We start from the raw sequence: 20,889 nt of genomic DNA, 5'->3' as shown, positions 1-20,889 counted from the left end.
TTAAAATAGGAAAAAGGGATGTTTTGAAAATTGGAGAAAAAAATTTAATAATTTTTCTGACTGCATTTATTCTTGATTAAAATTTCACAAAACAGCTTTTAGGAAATATATTTGTAATTCTGAGTAATAACGAACTACCTCATAGTTTTAAAATGGAGGAGACAATGAAGTTTGCATGGCAAGGTTTGGTGCATGGGGTGGCTACAGGGGTGGCTTCTGTGAGGAGCTAATAGAAGCTTCCCCTATGTCTGATAGAGCTAATGCCAGCTGGCTGCAAGATGCACCCACCACTGGCCAAGGCCAAGCCCATCAGCAATGGTGGTAGCAACTCTGGGATAACATACTTACGAAGAGGGGAAAAAAAACCTGTGCAACTGCAGCTGGAGACAGGGGTGAGAATATGTGAAACAACTCTGCAGGCACCAAGGCCAATGAAGTAGGAGGGGGAAGGAGGCGCTCCAGGCACCACAGCAGAGATTCCCTGCAGCCCATGGTGAAGACCGTGGAAGTCTATGGTGGAGCAGATCTACACCTGCAGCCCATGGAGGACCCCACACCACAGCAGGTGGATGCCCAAAGGAAGCTGTTACCCCATGGGAAGTCTCGAGGTCCTGTGGGGAAGCTCCTGGCAGGACGTGTGGCCCTGTGGAGAGAGAAGCCAATGCTGAAGCAGGTATTCTGGCAGAACTTGTGACCCTGTGGGGTTCCCAGGCTGGAGCAGTCTGTTTCTGAAGGACTGCACCCCATGGAAGGGACCCACACTGGAGCAGTTTGGGAAGAACTGCAGCCTATGGGAAGGACCCATGGTGGATAAGTTCATGGAGAACTGTCTCCCGTGGGAGGGACCCCATGCTGGAGCAGGGGAAGAGTGTGAGGAGGAAGGAGCAGCAGAGACAACGTGAGATGAACTAACTGCAACCCCCATTCCCTGTACCCCTGTAATGCTTGGGGGGAGGAGATAGAGAAAATAGGGTGTAAAATTAAACCCAGGAAGAAGGGATGGGTAGGGTAAAGGTGTTTTTTTTAAGATTTGGGTTTATTTCTTATTATCCTACTCTGATCTGATTGGTAATAGATTGAACTAATTTCCCCAAGTCGAGTCGGTTTTGTCCATGACAGCAATTGGTGAGCGATCTCCCTGTTCTTATCGCAACCCACGAGCCTTTTGTTATATTTTCTCTCCCGTGTCCAGCCGAGGAGGGGAGTGACAGAGTGGGTTTGGTGGGCACCTGGCATTCAGCAAGGGTCAACCCACCGCAGAGTTAAAAAATATATCCATAATGTTTTTTCTCAAAAAGATAACCATTGTTAACCACAAATAAATAAAGAATAAGACCAAGAAAACTCCAAATCAGCACAATAATACCAGAAAATTCACAAAATAACCATAGAGACTTCTGACTTCTATACCATGCAGTGTAGCATGGTGCAGCTATACTCAGCTGATCAGAAACCGTCCTGCCTCCTGAAGTGGAGATGCTACAGTCAGGTCAGTGCATCCCAGGGCCAAGCTGATGAGCTCCACCCACGGTGTTAATGGTGATGCAGCTTCCCAGCCCCCCACCCCCACCCCGGCCCCCAGGTGTGCAGCTGTATTAGTTCACATCAGTGGTAGACAGGAGGTCTCTGCACTGTGGCTGGTGTACTGAGGAAATTTGTCCTAGTTTACAGGTAAATGTACTCAAGGTGACAGAAACCAGCAAGGATCCTCAGCTGACAATCAATTAGATGTGCATAAAGTTCTGATACTTCTGTGAGTCTTCACTACCTGACATTACCCTCTCTGGCAGCTGGTTGTGCAGCTCTGGGGCCAGGTGAGCACCTCACTCTTTCATACGTAGGCTGGACCTGAGCTCCTGCTCTCTGCTTTCTCTGTACCATTGTACAAGGTGTTTATCTACACTGGGAGCCTTCAGCCTTCACACACGCCCATGGGCAGCTTCAGACGTTGCTCCTTACCACACTGCTGCATCTACTTTGTGCATGGAGGCATATCAGACAAGAGGGAAGAGTGGTTAAAACAATCAAAAAAGGTGGAGGAAAAGGCAGAGCTTTGTAATACCGAAGAGGCAGGGACTCCTTTGGAGTGATAGTCAGGGAAGTATGTATGATACAGGAGCTTAGAGGGCTCAGGAAGGAGCAATCATGTAGGAAGGCGATGGACAGCATTCTTAGAGACATCAAGGTACAGCAGAGGAGCCTAGAAGATGTATCTGCTAGTGGTAATATCATTACGGTTGATATGTTTTTAATAGAATTAAAATGCTTTATCCCATTCCATCTCTAATAAAACACTTATTATCCCTTTAGAAGCTAATAGCTATTCATGTTTTATTACTATTAACAATTGGATTAAAAGCAACAGAAATGGCTAGCTTCATGAGATGACCTTTTATCAGTAGCACCATATATATTATTTTGGGGGTGGTTACACTTAAAGAGAACACAAGCTAGTACATTTTGAAACCTATCCATCATACAGCACTGTATATACAGTGCAATCAGCTGCGCTACCTGAGGAACACATAGGTTTGCTGTATCTGACTTGTAAATCTGTAGTATGATTTATACACAGAGTTTGTCTGGATATTCCAGTTAAAATGTATTCAAATCCCCAAGACACAATACAGATGTCTACATGGCACAATACAAAATGAGTCTAGGTTAAAAGCTAACTCAAGTACTAGCAGCACAGTTATATTTGTGCAAGGTTCTTGCAGACTAATTTACTGGTTGACAGTTATTGTTCTTTCAGAGGCTGCTTGGGGATCTCTAGGCAGCATTACACCATACCGAGCCAGCATTCCTTTACAGAAAACAGCCTTTGGTTTGGAACAATAAACGTGCATGCTACCTCTAGCCTCAGCCAACAAAAAGCATGAGTCTCCTAAAGCAGTCAGAACCCTTTGTCAGCTTGGTCTAAGTACCAGGAGAACAGTGAGATCAACAGTGCAATGATTTTCACCCTGTTTTGCATTTTTCTTAATTAATATTTTGTACTTCTCTGTCATTTATGATCATGTACAGTATAATATATTGTACATATCAAAATAAGAATATCTCTACAGAGTCGTAAGGCTTGGGGCAGTGCTATGATTGATCCGGCACAGTTCAAGCAATAGGCAGTCCCTGCCTCAAAGATGTGCAGTCTGTTTAGGTAAGATAGATAGTACGTGTGGGTTTGAGGGGTGGAGAGGGAGGCATGCACCGTGTGATACCAACAAACAGCATGCTAGTTTCACAGCCGTTGTTTTTGGAAGTGTGGGAGAGTGTGAAGAGAAGGAAAAAGAAGGTAGGTTAGTTGTAAAGTTAGATGGAGAGAAAAGGGAAAGGCGAGAGCATTTTAGGAAAGGTGATGTGCTGGATAAGACAAGAGAGAACAAGGAGAAGAAATAGTACAAGGGAGTGGGGAGAATGGGAGGTAAAGGGTAGGAGCAAACCTTTAGCACAGCAGAAAGATGATAGTCAATACCACAGCAGTTTCAGAGACAGGAGGCTTCATACCTCGTGTCTTTAGCCATGTAGCAAGTAAGTTTTAGTTTGATTTAGTCATGTCAGCTGTATTTCTAAATGAGCTGAGCACTTCCACCAGCAATTTCATCTACTTGAGACACCTGGCTAACCTGCCTTTGGAGGTGCTGGTTTCCCTCTGTTGATGCTACAGGGAGTCTAAACAACTTGCTTAAATGTATGTCCAAATCTTTAGGGGGCTGAACTTGGGTGACATGAACCCCAGGCCATATGTCCAAAGGTCTATGATTTGACTGTTTCTGCTGCAGCTCCTATTATTATCTTCATTAACTCTGAAAAGCTAGCAGATCGAAAGCCAGGGTTGTGACTTTGTACATTTGGGGAAAGAAGGAGTTTCACCCTAAGTGGAAAGGTCACTAATAACAAAGTAATCATACTGAAAGTGCTGCACTCCCATTTTCTATTTTTTCTATGTGGAAGACACCAACTTGAGAATGAAGTCTCGGTTTTTAAATTCAGAAATGTTGGGTTACCTCAGCATTTCTCTTTCTTAATGCTTTTGCAGTTCATCTGAAAAAGATCTGTGTAAGCTAGCCTGAATATCAGCAGAAGCAAGCAAAAGTTCAATTTTCTGTCAGGGAGTAGTAAATGGGAGGTATTTTCAGGTATTTTTCAGTAGGACAGTGAGGTATTTTCTTTATTAGCATTTTTTTTCATCAACACATTACTTGTTCCTCTCAGTGTATCTGCTTCTGAAGATTTTTTTTTAAAATAGATTTAACAACAAAAGGCTGCTAAAATTGGAAACTGTGTGAGATGCTTTGGTATTATTCATTTGAAGCCAAATCTGACACTAAAGACAGTTCTTGTTTAAGAACTTTCAATGAATGAACATGATGATAGCATAAAACAAAGAAAAATGTCAGTTCCCCTAGTTGTATGTTCATCATTTAAGTCTCACAAGGTACCTGAGGAAATAGGTTCAGTTTTGAAATGCTTGATCTGTTCTATTCAGTTATGAGTTATTTTTGCAATGCATCAAGGCAAGTAATAATAAAAAAATACTTTGTTAGATCATTATGCTCTTAAATAGTTTAAATAATGGTTCTAGATTAGTTCAGGCATGCTTCTACCTATCATTTTTCATGTGAAATCCCCAATCTATAAATTTTCTTTAAGTGTGCCTTATTGAAATCTGGAATTTAATGCTATAACAACAATACAATGCTATAACAAGAATGCAAACAACCAGTTCAGATTTTCCCTTATGGGGGCACAGAAGCAATGAGTTCATGAAAAACTAAACATATGCATTATTAACAGCTGAAAAGATTGGGTAAGCATTTTTAAGTCTGTTTTCTGTAGTGAATCTCTTCTTTTGGGTTTCTACCAACTTTTTAAAATATGGTAGCTACTGTTACGCCGAAGTAATTTATATTTCTTCTATTACAATTTAGAATATATTCATGAATTATGCCCTAGAAGGGAAAATAGCAGTTTCTTAAGAGCTAGATGCAAAGGTCTTTGAATTGGTTAAGAAAATTTCCACTGATTATAGAGCTCTGCACCATGCATTAATTGTACACAGCCACCCTACCTGAAATCTGGAGATTAGATGACAAAGCATATAAGATTTTCCACTCTGTCTTGAAGACTGTTTTCCAAGATGCGATTTATGCTGGTTTGTCCAATGTAGTTTTAATACCCCTAAGTAAAAAGCCTTCCGACCTTTTTAGTATAGCATCACTACATCACTCTGTTGCCAGGATATTTTTCTCAATTTTCAGCTTATACTTACACTTGCTTAGTTTCACAATGTAGGCTGAAAATGTTGTGTGTAAGACTTAAATACTCCATTGCAATTACCTTCATCCATAATTTGTTAGAACACCCAAGCTGAGCTTCTCAAAAGCAAGCAGTACATATAGTTCGTTGGCTGTCAAAGTATAGAAGGGGAAGCTCTCCTACTGTTTAGACAGCCCAACTCATTGTCTTAGAAGAGATATATTTTTACTGGGATCTGGGAATCAAATAAATCTTCAGTCATTCTATAGGGTCTTTGTAATGAGAGATGTCATGGTTTACCAGATGGTAACGAAGTACCATACAGCTGCTGGCTCACTCCCCTTTCACCCAGAGGGAAGGGAAGGAGAATCAGAAAGGGAAGTAAAACTTGAGGGTTGGGATAAGAACAATTTGATAGGTAAAGCAAAAGCTGCTCATACAAGCAAAGCAAAGCAAGGAATTCATTCACCGCTTCCCATGGGCAGGCAGGTGTTCAGCCATCCCCAGGGAAGCCGGGCTCCATCACACCTAACGGTTAGTCAGGAAGACAAACACCATAATGCTGGATGTCCCCCCCTTCCTTCTTCTTCCCCCAGCTTATATACTCAGCATGACATCATATGGCATGGAATGTCCCTTTGGCTAGTTTGGGTCACCTGCCCTGGCTGTGTCCCCTCCCAGTTTCCCGTGCCCCTCCAGCCCTTTCACTGGCAGCATCCAGGAACCTTACCTTACTTTGCAACAACTAAAAACATCCGTGTGCTGTCAACTTTGTTCTCGCACCAAAGCCAAAGTACAGCACTGCACCAGATGCTAAGAAGAAAATTAAGTCCATCCCAGATGAAACCAGGAAAGGAGGAGATGAAAATTAAGCTGATATACTTCACCCTCTAGAGAAAACAAACTATACCTGCTTTTAATCCTGTAATAATACCACAACATTACTTAACTCCCTCACCTTTGGTCCTTCAGATATCCAAAATATTTCTATATTAACCTATCACTGTGTAATTTTCCCGTTAATTCCTTAATAGCCATTGCATATTAATGCTTAAGTGACTCTTCTACAGTTGATAGCAGAAATAACATGTATAAAACAGCATAAAAATATAAAACAGAATTGTTAGCAAAATAATCTGCATCTCCTGGCACCTTTACCACAATAAATTAAGGATACTTAAATGCCTGTAGTTCTGAGGTTTGCTGCCAAAGGTGGGACTTTTTAATATTTTTTCTTAGATTTGTGTTCTCTACAATCAATTGTAATAGTTTAAAAATGTGAAGTGCTTTAGGTTATTTAAGAAAAAATGAAAACCTGAGGCTTACTACAGCTTAGATCTTACTTAAAATGCCAAAAACTTAATGTGTTTCTCTCCTTTTTTGTTGTTGTTGTTGTTTTGTTTCATAGATAAGAATATTCTCCATCCTGCAAACTATCTTGTTTGAACAAATTTTTATTTATTTGTGTTCTGGTAGGTGCATACATTTTCAACAGCAGTCAGCAACATTTATGTATGCTGCTTCTGTTCTTAGAAACATTTCCTACACTCAGAAACACCACATGCCATCCCCACTGTTTAATATGTGAATATTTGTTCTTCCTACTTAAAGAACAACAATGTATTTGCAATGGCTTTAATACAGGACTCTGAGAGCTTTGTATCTTGATTCTGAGGGGAGCTGACAAGCTTCTCTAGAATTGCTGCTTGATTTTCTGCCTGGAAAAATACACAGAGATTTTTCCATGCATATTTCACAGACCAAGTGTGAATGATGAGTAAGTTAACTAAAACTATGAGAAATGTAAAAACTATATTCTAGAACCAAGAGAAATAAATTCAGTTCCTCCTGCTGTCAATGCAAATTTCCTCCATGTAAGGCATCCCGTATCACAGCTACTGAGAGTGCTTTATGATATCTGAACATATTAATGAGCCATACTTACCCCTACTGTTCAATAACTCCAGCGAAACCAGCTAAGGTACACCCTCAGTGAGCTCTGCTCACTCCATCTATTCAAATACTGTCTGTTAAACTCATTCCAACTGATGCAAATTGAAATCGCCTTTTGTGCCAAGCACAGGATAGTCCTCTAAAATATATTCTTAGCCATGCAAATGCTGGGATCACTGCAAGGGAATGCAGATTACTTGCTAGTATTCTCACCCTTAAAGCTGAGGATGAAGCCAATTTGCTTGAGTTCATACTGTGCTGGCTGCTGCACAAATATAGTCATTACAGTCCCTACCCTAAGAGTTAATTCTAAAAGACAAGGCAAAGCAGGCAGCTGGGACCAGCCACCTTTTTTCGGGTGGTCAAGACATAATAATAAAAATAAACAAGATATACACTATTTTTTAGCTTTGGGACAGGGAGGCATGAAAAGCAACTCCCATAAATCTAGGCAGGTCTTACATACAGCTTGAATTTAATAACAGTAAAATAATGCAGTAACACAGTGCATCTCATTGTTAGAGGTCCTAAAGATGGGCTATTAAGCTATTTTTTCCTTTGTTGGATATGTGTCCAGATAGAAATGAGAGTTCCTATGGCGTTTTTCAAATGAGGTCCAACTCCTTCCAAAAATCCCTCTCCACCTAAAATAAGCTATGCTTTCGAGAGCTGCGTGTAGGCTATTGCTAAAATGAATAACACATAATAAGTGCTGCCTTTGCCTACACACCATTGCCTAACAACCAGTATCTAATTCATTACTGTAAAGCATTTGAAGATGTCAGGAGTATGAAAGACACTATATAAAATGAAATTCTATTATTCTCATTTAATAGTGTTTCAAACATAACACCATTTCCATGTAGTTTGAAAAGTAATTTGAAATATCCCAAGATAGATTACTCCAAGCTAAAATTTCAGAAAAGGTTCTTCTTTGCTTCTTGCTCATTGAATTTGCATTTAGTGATTGAACAGCTATTGCCTTAAAGGATGTGTCAATGAAATTACTAGGGATCTGCTACTGAATTATTTTCAAAAGTTACAAAACTTCACAAAAAGTATGTGTAATGGATACAATGTATTTGAGTTCTGATCCATAGCTCAGCCAGTAGACTGAGGAAAAACTCATCTTAGCCAGAGATCTAGATTACGTCGATAGATTCCTAGCATGTTGGCACACTTCTGCACTTGTGAACTGGCAAAAGTACAAGAGAAGTTTCAGCCGTGCAGTAAAGTGAATGATCTCACCAATTTGTGCCAGCTGAAGCTAACAGACCATGAAAAGGAGATCACAGGATGTGTCCATGTCCTTCCATTAGTAAAATTACAAGATCATGCACTCTCTTGCCCAAGAATTTTTCCTTACCAAACAAGTGACCTAGGTACTCCATGTTTTGATTCTCATCTGGTACTTGATGTGATCCTCCCTGTCTGCTCATGCACAATGCTTGAAAATATAAAGTCTGCACTTCCTTGTTGTCATGACTGACATCTTCTTGTGCGCCCTCTGACAGAACCTATGGCAGACTCTGCAGCATGGGAAGTCAGGCAAGTAGAGCTTTATACAAAGGTGCCTGACTTTCTTCCGCTGAGAAGTGAGACTGATGTGAAGGCCACGCTTTCTGTGTTGGCACTTAGAGTTATATTAAACCCATGAAATTTGCAACAGCATGATAATTTAAGATTAAATTCAGTGCAAGACAGGACACCACAGTCTCAGGGTGTTGTTGGACTGGGCAAAGAGTTCATTTGTCTTAAGGAAGCTTATATAAAGCAGATATCGTAAAAAAAAAAAAAAAAAAAAAAAAAAAAGACCTCACTAGAAAATGAGAGTTTGTGGCTTCTTTCTTACACCCTCAGCTGAATTAAAGACCTCACCAACAGGGCAAAAAGTATAAAGAAGCATTTTAAATAGCCATTTTTACTATTTGAAGTTAGCATGCTTCATGTACCAATTTACATTTCACATGTCCCCTCTTGCATCACAACAATTTCATCTATGACTTGCACTTCATAAACATATAACTTAAAATACGAAAAGCAGAACAACTTGCTTTTTATGCACCCAGGAAGACAGTACTGTGCCACACAGGTGTGCAAGGGTAGCACATGTCTGCACACAATCCAGTCTCTTAAAAGAGCAGAGTTGGTCTCTGCTGCTCCCCTGAGGTTGTGGAAGATTTGGATTCTTAGCCCCAGAACAGGTACAATCAGCAACAGCCTGTGGATTCAAATCCATGCTGAAATCACTCCATGCTGGCTAGATAGCTAAAAAAAAAAATTAATTAAAAAAAAAAAATTTGAACCTCACTGTCTTAGGAGAGATGAAAAATAAGGCCTAGTTTTCTTGATGTGCATTCTGAGATGCCAATTCTTGTTTACCCGGTATTCTCAAGAGGGAATAACTACCACAGTCTGCCCTTAAAGGCAATTTCTGTCCTGAAATGAAACAGTGTTTTTTGCGTTTTATTTGTTTGTTTTTTAAAAAAGGCAGTTAAATCTTACTCTGTCAGTCTGTTTTCAAAATCTCATCTGCTGAAGTCAGGAGCAAAAATTTGTGTTAATGTTTGGGGTTTTTTTCGCCCCAAAGTTAAACTCTTAGAAATCATTCTATCAGAAATGATGGAATTCCTTTTTTATCTGCCATCAAACCCCAAATTTCTTAGAGGTGTTCAAATTTTCTTAAAATATGCCATTTTGATAAAACAGATGAGTGGGACCTAGAGTTTCCAGAAGAACTCCATAGAGTGTGTGTGCATGTACTAGTGATCAGTAGAGAAAGGGGAAAATGCAGAACCTGAGAGAATAATTTCACACAGATTCTCAACTTCAGTGATAGCAGTAAAAAAAAGATTAATTTCTCCAATAAAATACCTGGGAAAAGGGTGTCATTTTTTAATCGGTACTACTGAGAAATGACATTCACACAAGACTACCGTTATCTTCTATGGAAGCAAGATCAGAACTTCAGTATTCCTGTCATTTCTCTTAGGAAAGGTAAACCCAAGTCTTTCAATATTTTCAAATACAGCAATTAGTTGAATCTTGTCAGCCATTTCATGTTGTCTGTCTGATAGGGAAATTCACACAGGTGACAGTATTGCAAGCCTGAGAACACTAGCTTTCTTCTTCAGCCTTCTATACTCTAACTGCTGCAGTTCAGATATGCAGTCTCTTTACATGTAAATGTTTCTGTGCTCACCTGTCAGTGGTCTCAGACCATTACTTCAGGAAAAAGTACATTCTGTTAATGCTTGCCCTTACCAGCTTCTTCAAAACAAATATTTTGATCATTAACAGAACGCAGAGGCTGAAAAACACATAACCTCCTCCTTGTATATTATATTTAATACATTCATTTTAAAAGGAAATTACATTCTAGTCTCCTATGTCCTTATGATAGACCTCATCATTAGTAAAAAATATTTCATAATAAGCAAGAGCAAAGTATTAATATTTAAAATCACAGCTTGCTATTAATCTAATAAATCCAGCCTTCCATCTTCAGGGCTCAACACTGATCTTCCCCAACTGTTCGTTCCTGATAAACTATAAGTTCTGTAATGCAAGGAGGTGTTTTAAGGTCACATTATAAAGCAACATGGACAGAAATTACTGATGATTTTCACAGTGCTGTGCTTTCCCTTGATGATTAATACCATGCAAGAATTTGCCATAAAGGACTTTTTTTTTTTTTTTTTTTTTTTTTTTTGTAACTGGCACTCTTGTGCTGTTTCTTTTTTCTTCCTTTTTTTTTTTTCTTTCATAGTAATGCATGAATCAGATGCTGAATGCTACATTATCAGCATGGCTTAGAGCATTAACCTCACTACACATTCAGGACATAACCTTAAACCTTTCTCTTAATATGAAATGCTCTAAGGGGCATGCATACAGTTGTGAAGCATTATCTGCCTGTTTCATGTGTTCCAATGTTTCCTATTACTATGAAATGTGATATTTTTTCTAGCAGAAGTCTAGCCTTCTGAAGTGCAAGTAGTAGCCTATTTGGTATAGAAAATATTTCTTTCAGATTTTTACACCAGTAGAAGCCAGTACTGCATAAGACAGAGATGGATGACCTCACCTCCTCTCAAGTCATAAGATGATCGTACTCTTTTAAATAAAGCAGGAGGGATAGCTTTTGTGACAGCATGGAATGTCTGCAGCAGGGTCTGCTCATGTCATAGCCAAGTTGCATTGGAAGGCTAGGTCTGGACTGTCAAAGAACACCTGGTAGGGAACATTCTCACATCATTCTCAGCCCGTGGTTTGCCCCAGTGCGTTTGTTGGTATATAACCAACCAACCAGAGATGTTGCCATGCTGAATCCTGTCCCCAACCATTTCAGCATCTGCTGCAGGCCACCCTGCCCAGAAACCTGGACCTTGTCCCAGAGTTGAGCTAGGGGGCAGGGTGCTTCTCTTTGGAGTTGCTGCCCATTAAAGACATAGTTTGGAGGAAATGCTCTCTGCTGAGGTTTTTGGGGAAAAAAGCTGCTTGGATCAAGAGCTGACACCTGCACACTCATTGCCCACAAGACCCTCTCTCACAGCCTCCACAGAGGCAGAGGCAGGCTCTCACACCCATTATTAATCAGTGTTGACTCCAGGCCCTTTTCCCTTTGACTTTTCCAACCGGACTTGTCAGCTGTGGTTAAAACTAGAGAATGTCTGGACTCTTTGCATTTTCAAGACAGCTGTGGGGTAAGGGACAGGTAGCCACTAATAACCCAGAGGGCTGGGGGGACTCACTCACTGAAGACGCTTGTATAATCTTTCAGGGATTGTAAGGGTGACAGCAGCCCCACATCTTCTCAGAAGTAGCTAATTAGAGTTTAAATGGTTTTCAAGGGCTGAATGTTTTAATGCAGGCCAAACTCTGGCTCTGAAATCAGGAGACTGAAGCAGCCTCCATTGCTCTGGCTGAGATGTGCTTTGGGGCATTGATCTCTGTTAAGGGAAATGCCACAAAATCCAAGGGCTCTTGATTGGCCAAGCCTTCTGTCAAAGCAAGTTTAGTTACAACAGCTAGAACAAGTGTTTGAAATGGGAAAACAAAACTAGATTAAAAAAATTATGCCAAAATCAAGTGACAAAGACAAGCAAGTTTGACTGGGAGTCCCTCATGTATCAAAGAAATAAATGAAGCAGTACTTCAGTCAGTTCATCTCTGTGTCAGACCCAGTACCATACCACTCACTACAGCTTCCATATGAAATTTATTTTTCTAAATAAGTACCTTCTTTCCTTCAGTATATCTGTTTTGTGGGACGGTCATTTTATGTCTTTTGTCAGGAAGTCCTAACAAACTTGCACATTTTAGTGCAGAGTGTGAAACAGAGGAGGATTTCCTCCTGCATTATCACTTTAACAACTTCAATTACTCAAACAAGACACACACACAGAGAAATAAATATAAGTTTCACACTTCACAGCTGACACAATGCAAAGACTACAAGAAAAAAGTCCCTAGAGGTGCAAGCTATTTAGGAGTGAAGTTAAATCCCTAAATAAAATAGAACTATAAAAAGGATTAATGTCCTTCCCTCACATTGCCACTTGCACTCAAGTGTATTTATATTTATATCTATATGATATACATATATATATATGTTTGTTTTTATTTTGTCTGTTCCCCCAGGAGAAGCCCAAAAGAGAAACAGAGATGGCCAAATTGACAGAGTCAATGAGTGAGTACAAATAGGAAGTTCAACCACTTTCTTTTTCCATCTGTCCCCCTCCCTTACATAATGCCACAAAAACAGAGAATAGTGCTTGCATTCAGGGATCTCATTCAGCCCTGTCTTCACTCCTAGCTTCATCATAAATCATTCCACTCCTAAAAAAAATAAGGAATCCCCAAAACAAGGACTATTTTCTTCATGCATTGTTTAAATCAACTGTATTTGGACCTAAATCCAGCAAAGCAGCTACTATGTGTTTGACATCATAAGCCTGAGTTTTACTTAAATAGAATGTACCTACTTGTGGATTTAATGAGTGCTTAATTTACTTGATGCAGGTTAGCACATACATTTCTTCACAGGCTTACAAAAGGTTGCACTAAATGCCGTGCGATTGTTCAGGATTGTCACCTGGCAGATTCACCCAACAGGCATTATGCCCAGAGATATATGTGGAAAACCTTCCATTGGTTTCACTGATTTCTAAGAGGTGTACATTGTCTTAAACATGTAACCAACAAGAGATAGCTTGTACTTCTGCTGTAATATGGGATCTAGATAATAAATTAGTGCTTACAAACACTTGTAGCTGAAAGACTCAGGCTGATAATCTATTTCTGGACTAAATTTGGAGGCAATTTAGCATGAAATCCTGCCAAGCCACTGTCTCTTTCCCAAAAGTTATATAGCTCCACAGCCTATGGAAGATTAAATAAATTGACTTTAAGAGGGAGAAATCTTTTACTGTGCTTAACCAGATATTCTAGAAAGACAGAAACACAGAAATGCATAAGACTCATTCACATTAGAAAATTATTTCCGTTGAATTTTATCTGTTTGTGTACAAAAGTACCATTCGGGCAGCACTTCCCTGCATTTTTGCTCTCCCAGTTCACTTTGCTTCCTTTTGAAATCATTCTCTGTATCTCCTTACATATGCCATTGCAGGGCAGAGTCACCACTACTGGCTATAAAAAATGATCTCAGTATCAGAAACGACCTATCTCACAAAAAGGTGCTGCAGACCTGGGAGACACAATAGAGGCAGCAGAGCATCCAAGTAGCAAAGGCCCTACTCCTAATGCTTCGTGCGCAGATACAGGATGCAGAAGTCAACCTGAGAGCTCCTCTCCCTATGGGGTAGTTAAACTCTCATTAAAGCACTTGGAGTTATTGCCATGAAGGTGTGTGTTGTTATCTGAATGTTGTTCTGTCCACTACTTCTTCTCCCCCGCTGTCTGCACCTCATAAGACCTGGCAAAATTCAAGTTTTTCAGACAGATTCATAGATGAGATGATCATGATTCATAGATTTTCAATTTTTTGAGCTGCCAACAGGATCCACATTCCTATACTTTTTGCAGTATTCTTAAGTAGAAAGAAGTATTTATCCATGGCGCAGCAGAGCCTAGGTGGTAAGTGTTAGCAGGCCCCAAAAGGGCAATGATACCAGACCCTTTACTAACAGGTTCCTCCTTTGCTCCATTGATCTTTGTGGTTGTACAATGTCGTTCTTAGAAACATCCTACAACCCCATCACTTCTCTGGTGCTCCTGGATGCTGGATAGCTCTATAACTGTCTCAATGGATGGGTGGGAGATGGATGGAACAAAGGAGGAACCTGTTAGCAAAGGTGAAAGCAGATAAGTATCTGCCCTATATGTTAGCTACTTGCTGGGCTTTGCACAACCTTTCTGAAACAAGGTGAAGGAATCTCAGCAAAAAGTGTTAGGACAAAGCAAGCAGACTCTGAATGGTCTGAAGAGTCAGAGAAGCAGCCTCTGTAAAACTTTATGACTGATCAGGAACATGAGCACTGTAGTTCCTTTAGGATTTGTACTTGTTTTGTGAATTACTTTTATTTGGCTTCTTTAAGACAGCATGCTTCTTGAAAGGATTTACTGCTGCTTTGTATAAGGATTTGTTCATACTTCATGCAAGCCTTTTATGAAATTTTCAGATGATTTCAAGACATTTTAAAATATTTTTAATAAATCATAAACTGTGTTGCAAGCTGGAAAGAAAATTCTTAGTGAAGGTACCACAGTGCTCATTTTAGAGCTAGCGCAGATTAAAAGGAAATAAATGGAATGGGGTAGCAACAAGCTGGCATAGGGTGGGCCTCTGGTTTGGACTGCAGGGCCTTTTACTTAGAAGTGATAAAATAAAGAAAGACCTTTGAGGCCTTATAGGGGTTTAAAGGCCTCAAGAAATGGCTTGTTCACAGTACCAATATAAGGAAATTACTATTTACCTTCCAGTTTCACCCAAAAGCTGTGCTTTTTGTCTTTTTCCTCTGTTCATATTTTTGCACAGTTCCAGAAAAAAACAACCACCTTCCCTCCACTGCTCTATCTTTTTCTCTCTACCAAAATGCTCTGATGAAGCTACCAAGCACTGCTTTCTGCCCCTTCTTCTCCATAAAGATTCTCTGGATGTTTCTGCAGTGAGAAAATCCCTACACCTGAGATTCATGTCACATTGCATTCTAAGAGGAAGACTGAGAGAACACTGATGCAATAGTTGTTCCAAGTCTGTTATCTTTGCCAGCAGGGATAACAGTCTGTATTTTTGTCACATTTTGTATTTCTATCCCCAGAGGATCTGTCGCATTGTAAGGAAGATTGGTAAGGGAAAAAGGGTTTAAATACTTTCTGTCCTACTTCTATAGGATATAGGTATCCATTCTATAGGATATGAGGTATCATGACAGAGCTTATGTACTTATATGTCTTGAGACAACTGTCTTCCTTGAAAGTTTAAAAAAAAATAAGTTGAGAGGGAAAAACATTTTAATACAACAATTAAAGTGCAATCTAGAAAGAAATGTTGTGATAATTTTTTGGGGATAGTTCCTTAGAGCTGATATAGAAGTAGAAATGCATGCCAAATAAGACCACTCTGCCCAAATTATTACTTTATAACACTAGCACAGAATTCATAGAAAGCCACCATAATTACATTGAGCCCCAGGGAGCTGTCCAAGAATTCCTTTATACTGCCTTAAAATCCATATGCATTTTGAAATTTCTTTATAGTCTGAGTTGGGCAATTTACCTCACATAATCTAAGAATATTTAAAAGATAAGCATATAAATGAAACCAGGAACCAAATTATTTTTCCTGTGTTTTGGTTTTGTTTTTTTTTTTCCCTCTGTCCCTGTTATGCTTCTCATGCACTGGTGGTCATTTTTAACCCAAATAATGCCATTATCTTTCCCATTAATAGCTAAAGCACAGCAAGCAAGGTAGGAAGGCAAATATTAAGCAGTACAGGAAGGTATCAGATGTTCAGCCTGGTGTATTTGGCCAATATGAAAAATTAGATATTCAGAGAAACATCCTGTACAGAACTACACAGTCCCCAGGAACGGTCATCGTTTTGAACACTTCGGGGAATAACAATTATTACAAGACATTTTATGAGTAGCCAAATATGGCGATGCCTTGACAGTACCTTAGAAAATTCCTTTCAGTGTCCAGTGGTATGACATTAAAAGGAAATTCTTCTCTAATTCCATCAGTTTCTCCTCCTGCTACCCTGCTAGTCAAGGTGTGCAGCATGTTTCTGAGCTACCTTGGGTGAAAGCAAGCTGCCTACATCACAGCCCCTAACTAGTATCTGTGGATGTCTGTCTTACACCAGGGACTAGCTGGTTGCTTCTTTTGCAACATGATGGTTTGCCAGCTTAGGTAGCACCTGCAAAGCTCTCAAAGTCCTGGTACTTCTAACAGCCCTGCCAGAGATGTGCTCTTTGCTGAAGACCAAGTGAGAATATAAGTGTGTCTCTTCTCCTTCATCCAAACTGACCTCTGAGATCTCCCGGTCACTGCTGTACAGAGGAGCTTGTACAAACCCTTTTCCCTAAGGTAATGAGGAAGTCCAAGGTCTCAGCATTGAATTACGCAGAAGCATGGATCTAGTGTGCCATATGATGGCTGCAGCATAATCAATATGTGACATGAGCAGTGTGAACTTGCTGCAGGCTAGAATCAAAAATGGGCACGGCTGGCTGCCTTAAAGCATTGAAACAGAGAAGTGACATCCAATTAAGATGTTCCCTGGCAGTAGGGGCACATCAGTAAACAGTCATGTTTGTTCTGCCTCCGAGTTAAGCCACATGATACACCTGCATGAGGACAGCCGGAGGCAGAATAGTTGTTTTAAAAGAAGCATGTTCCTTCATTTGTTACAACAATGTGTACACCAAATGTCCATAAATTTACTTCCAAAGACAGCGAAATAATGAACACTGAGACCTTAGATGACTCCAGATAAAATCTTCTGAATTATGGATGCCATGAATTTTACTCAGGGGGGTAAAAAAAAAAAATAATCAAGCTAACCTGAAAGAATTTCAGGACCAGACAAACCCTAAGAGAGAGCTGCTTTGTGATGAAGTGCTTTTCCCAAAAGCCTTTTTCTTGTCTCCAGCATCTGAATCTGAAGTGTCCCTATTGCTCTTTCATACTTGTAGAGAGAGTTTATAAAAAGAAAAATGTTTCTGCATTGAGTTACTTAAAAGTCACAGCACTTTCAGATTTACATGTGCCAGGGTAGTGTGGAATATTTTTAGTACTTCTAATTATTTTGAATTATTGTTTTATGACATGTAAGAAAAACATACGGTATGTTACAGTAAATATATATATCAAATATACTCTCTCTTGCTATAGGACATTGTGACCTTTCTACTTCAACTTTTTTTTCCCCAGTACTACACCTTTTATCTTTGCCTTTTGTTCAGAAACCTAACTTTTTTATTATCACATCACAAGTTGGTGGTGCATTCATAAATGCTATCTTGTGTGAACACAACAGTTGTGTATATATAGAATCAGGACTTTGAAGAACAGATCCTAAAGGCTGAATTTCCACCCCATTGGTCTAGAATACTAATTCTTCAGTGTCAGAAAGCATTTCTAAGTACAAATACCCAGTTCAACATTTTCCATTGATGTCAACTACCATCAATTTGTTACAAGGAACAGATTCTTACAATGCAAAATTGAAGTGCAAAAACTCCAAAGGATTCAGAAAACTCACTCAAGAAAGACATCTGCATATGCTTGAGAAAGTTGGAGTCATTTATTTTCAAGATACACTGTTATCCTTTTATGGTTAGCTTTTTATGAGGGCGTGCTAAGAGTAGAATAGGAAGGCTGGGTTTTCCTACAATATGTATTTTCATCATCTCTTACTTTTCAGTAAGAACAGAGTTCTGCTGTGACAGTTATTTCTGGAGGAGTAGTTTTGTAGCAAATATTAAGCCATAGAGATAAATGTTTTATTAAGTGGAACATCTAATTACTATTGATTCGATACTGTATATGTAGGTTGATAACATTTATTTCAAAATTAACTCCTGAAATCCTTGGACAAATTTAAATTCCAAGTACCCAGAATGTGTATTACTTTATTATTATTACTAATATTGTTGTTGTTGTTGTTACTGTTTCTGCAGAAATAGATGATGTGCATAATGAAAAGAATAGAAAGAACAATGCTTTTATCATTAAATGAAAATACGGTCTGTTCTTCATGGTAAAGGTCAGGCTTTGTGAGAATGAAATTCTATAACAGGAGCTCATTATGCATGAAAGCAAGAAGTTCTGTTGTTTCAGTGATGCAATAGCAGTGGCTTAGAAGAACTGTGAATTTATATATGCTATAACAAACAAAAGGAACTTGTTGTAATCTGGAGGCTGATAGACAGTACTTCTAGTCCTCAGTATACAACAATGGGAAGAGTATTTGCTTTGTGTTCTCTAAGCTTTTAAGAGTCTTGTCTTTAACTTTTGTCTGCAACTGTGAGAGACAGCAGTGGTTTTCACCAAATGAAAAACCAAGGCTTTCATTTAATCATATGATTCTAGAAGCTTAGATTTTTCAAAAACATATTAAATTTCATAGCATTGCTAATATTACTTTGCTAAGCTAAAATCGTAGTGAAAATAAAACTCAAAATATTGGGGATGAGATAATCAAGATCTGAACTATGAATAAAGTAACTGTTTCTGGTGTTCTAGTTAGGAACAATGATTACACATAGCCAACATTATACCACTTCTTATAGAAACACAGTATTTACTGTTACTTACACCTTTAACATTTGTTCTGTTGAGGTTGTAATTTTCCATGGTAGGTGTGTGTTTCAATATTTCCCTTACTTTCCTTAGCTCAGGATCACCCATTCCTAAAAGAGAGGCTACAGTCAGTCCAACACTATTTAAGAATACTCAGTGCCTTTCCTTTGCATTGCTACGGCCCGTGGCACAGTGAAGCTGGGTTTTTCAGTCACATGCTTCCCAAAGGATCCTTTGGGAACAGGATCAATGTTTCTGAAACACTCGTCTTCTATACTAAATCTAAGTGGTCTGGACACAAAACTATTAGACAAAACACCTTCACAGCTTCCCACAGCACTGCTTGCTGCAGAACCCAATCCACAGTCATAATGCAAAAAGATCTTCTGATCAGCAGTAGGGCAAAATTGTGAATCTGATGAGATTTGGTATGAGATACATTTAGGTATAAGACAATGTTTTTGGAGGAAATACATGCCCAGTGTTTCTGGGCATGACCAGAATTAGTTTAAGCATGTACAGAAATTTAATATTGAAAGCAGAAGTCACTTCAGATTTTAAGTACCAGTTTTTGAGGACCTCAGTATTGGACTGAGTTGCCAAAAACATCAGTTAGGTGGCTAAAGCCCTTTTTGAGACATTTTCTCATCATACCCTGAATCATATGGGTATGTGCACATCTGAGCCAGTTAGCATTGTACCCTTAACTGTCTATTTCCAGCTATTTGGGGCTTGGCTTCACAATTTTAATGTCCTTGGAATGCAGAGCTTTTCCTATATTTATTTAACATACACTTAAATTTTCCAAAGGTGGTAACCAACATTAGACTTCAGCTGGAGAAGAGGGCAGTGTGCAGTGCTGAAAGAAAACACCATGCTGTACATGTAAAGAGCAGGAAGTTCATGTTCACTGAGGATATAGAAGTCATTAAAAATGTCTAATCAATTGTCTTCACAGAGAGCAGATGAGTTGAATTAAATGGTGGAAAACAGGATCAATGTTTCTGAAAGCTGTAGAAAACTGTCTGATCTGGATCAGGCTTATTGAGCTATCAAGCAGATAAGAGACCATAATGGCTTTTAGTTCTAGGAAATAATCATAGCATGATGAATAGCAAAGAATGCTGGTCAACTGTTACATGAAAAACAATCCAGAAAAAAAAAAAAAAAAAAAAAAAGGTATCTGAGATGTGCAAAAACAGCTGTTTAAACAGGTAGTACCATAAATGTACTGGATTTTAAAAGCCTTAGACTTTGAAAATGAGTTGCAAAGTCATCCAGAATCAATGAATGGAAAATATCATAGAGCATGGTAGGATAAACTGTTTGATGTGAAAGAGAAATACCTCACTTCATTGGAAAAAACAGCCCAGTTGCATTATTCAATATAAACAATGAGAAAGGTCTTATCATGGTATTTTTAGACAGACATCTTTTAAAAGTCTTATAATCAGCTGTTAAATTAATCCCTAAAGCTAGACTATATTCTCCCTGTATTTTTCACCTGCCTCCTTTCCTCTTCAAACATTTGACAGGTGATAAGAGGGGCCATGTTAACCATATTACAGGCAAAAGAATGCCTATAAGTCAAACTCTCTTGTGGACAGAACACGTTAATTCAAAGTGTACTGTTTCTGAACCACTGCCTGTACTCATAGCTCAGGCTCTTCTAACTTTATTTACCACTATTCCTCTTAACGTAAAGTATCTTGAACTACATGGAGGAGAAAACCAAAAAGACTCCAGCGAGAGTCATTGCCAACAGTAAGAGCGCTCTTAAAATATAAACCAACAAGAAGGAAGGCACTTGTAAGATCTGTCCTCCTGTGAGTCAGCGCAGCAGTGTTTTCAGGTGACAGGGACAGCAGTGATTGTGCAATGGGGCTGTTCTGCACCTCAGCATCAGT

At 39.1% G+C, this 20,889-nt stretch overlaps 1 protein-coding gene across 5 annotated transcripts in view; it reads left to right on the top strand.

Moving 5' to 3' along the window:
- Positions 1-20,889, top strand: part of KCNJ6 (potassium inwardly rectifying channel subfamily J member 6) — a 192,532-nt gene that overhangs the window by 51,826 nt on the left and 119,817 nt on the right. The window contains exon 2 of one of the 5 annotated variants that reach the window (XM_080376612.1): positions 12,853-12,901. The exons of 1 other annotated variant lie outside the window; for it this stretch is intronic. In XM_080376612.1, the coding sequence (XP_080232738.1) occupies positions 12,853-12,901 (49 nt within the window). 3 more of the 5 variants (XM_080376615.1, XM_080376613.1, XM_080376614.1) reach the window with 3 other exon arrangements.

The sequence above is a fragment of the Falco punctatus genome, assembly GCF_963210335.1.
Source record: "Falco punctatus genome assembly, chromosome: 2".
NCBI lineage: Eukaryota > Metazoa > Chordata > Aves > Falconiformes > Falconidae > Falco > Falco punctatus.
This window is presented reverse-complemented; position numbering and strand designations above follow the sequence as displayed.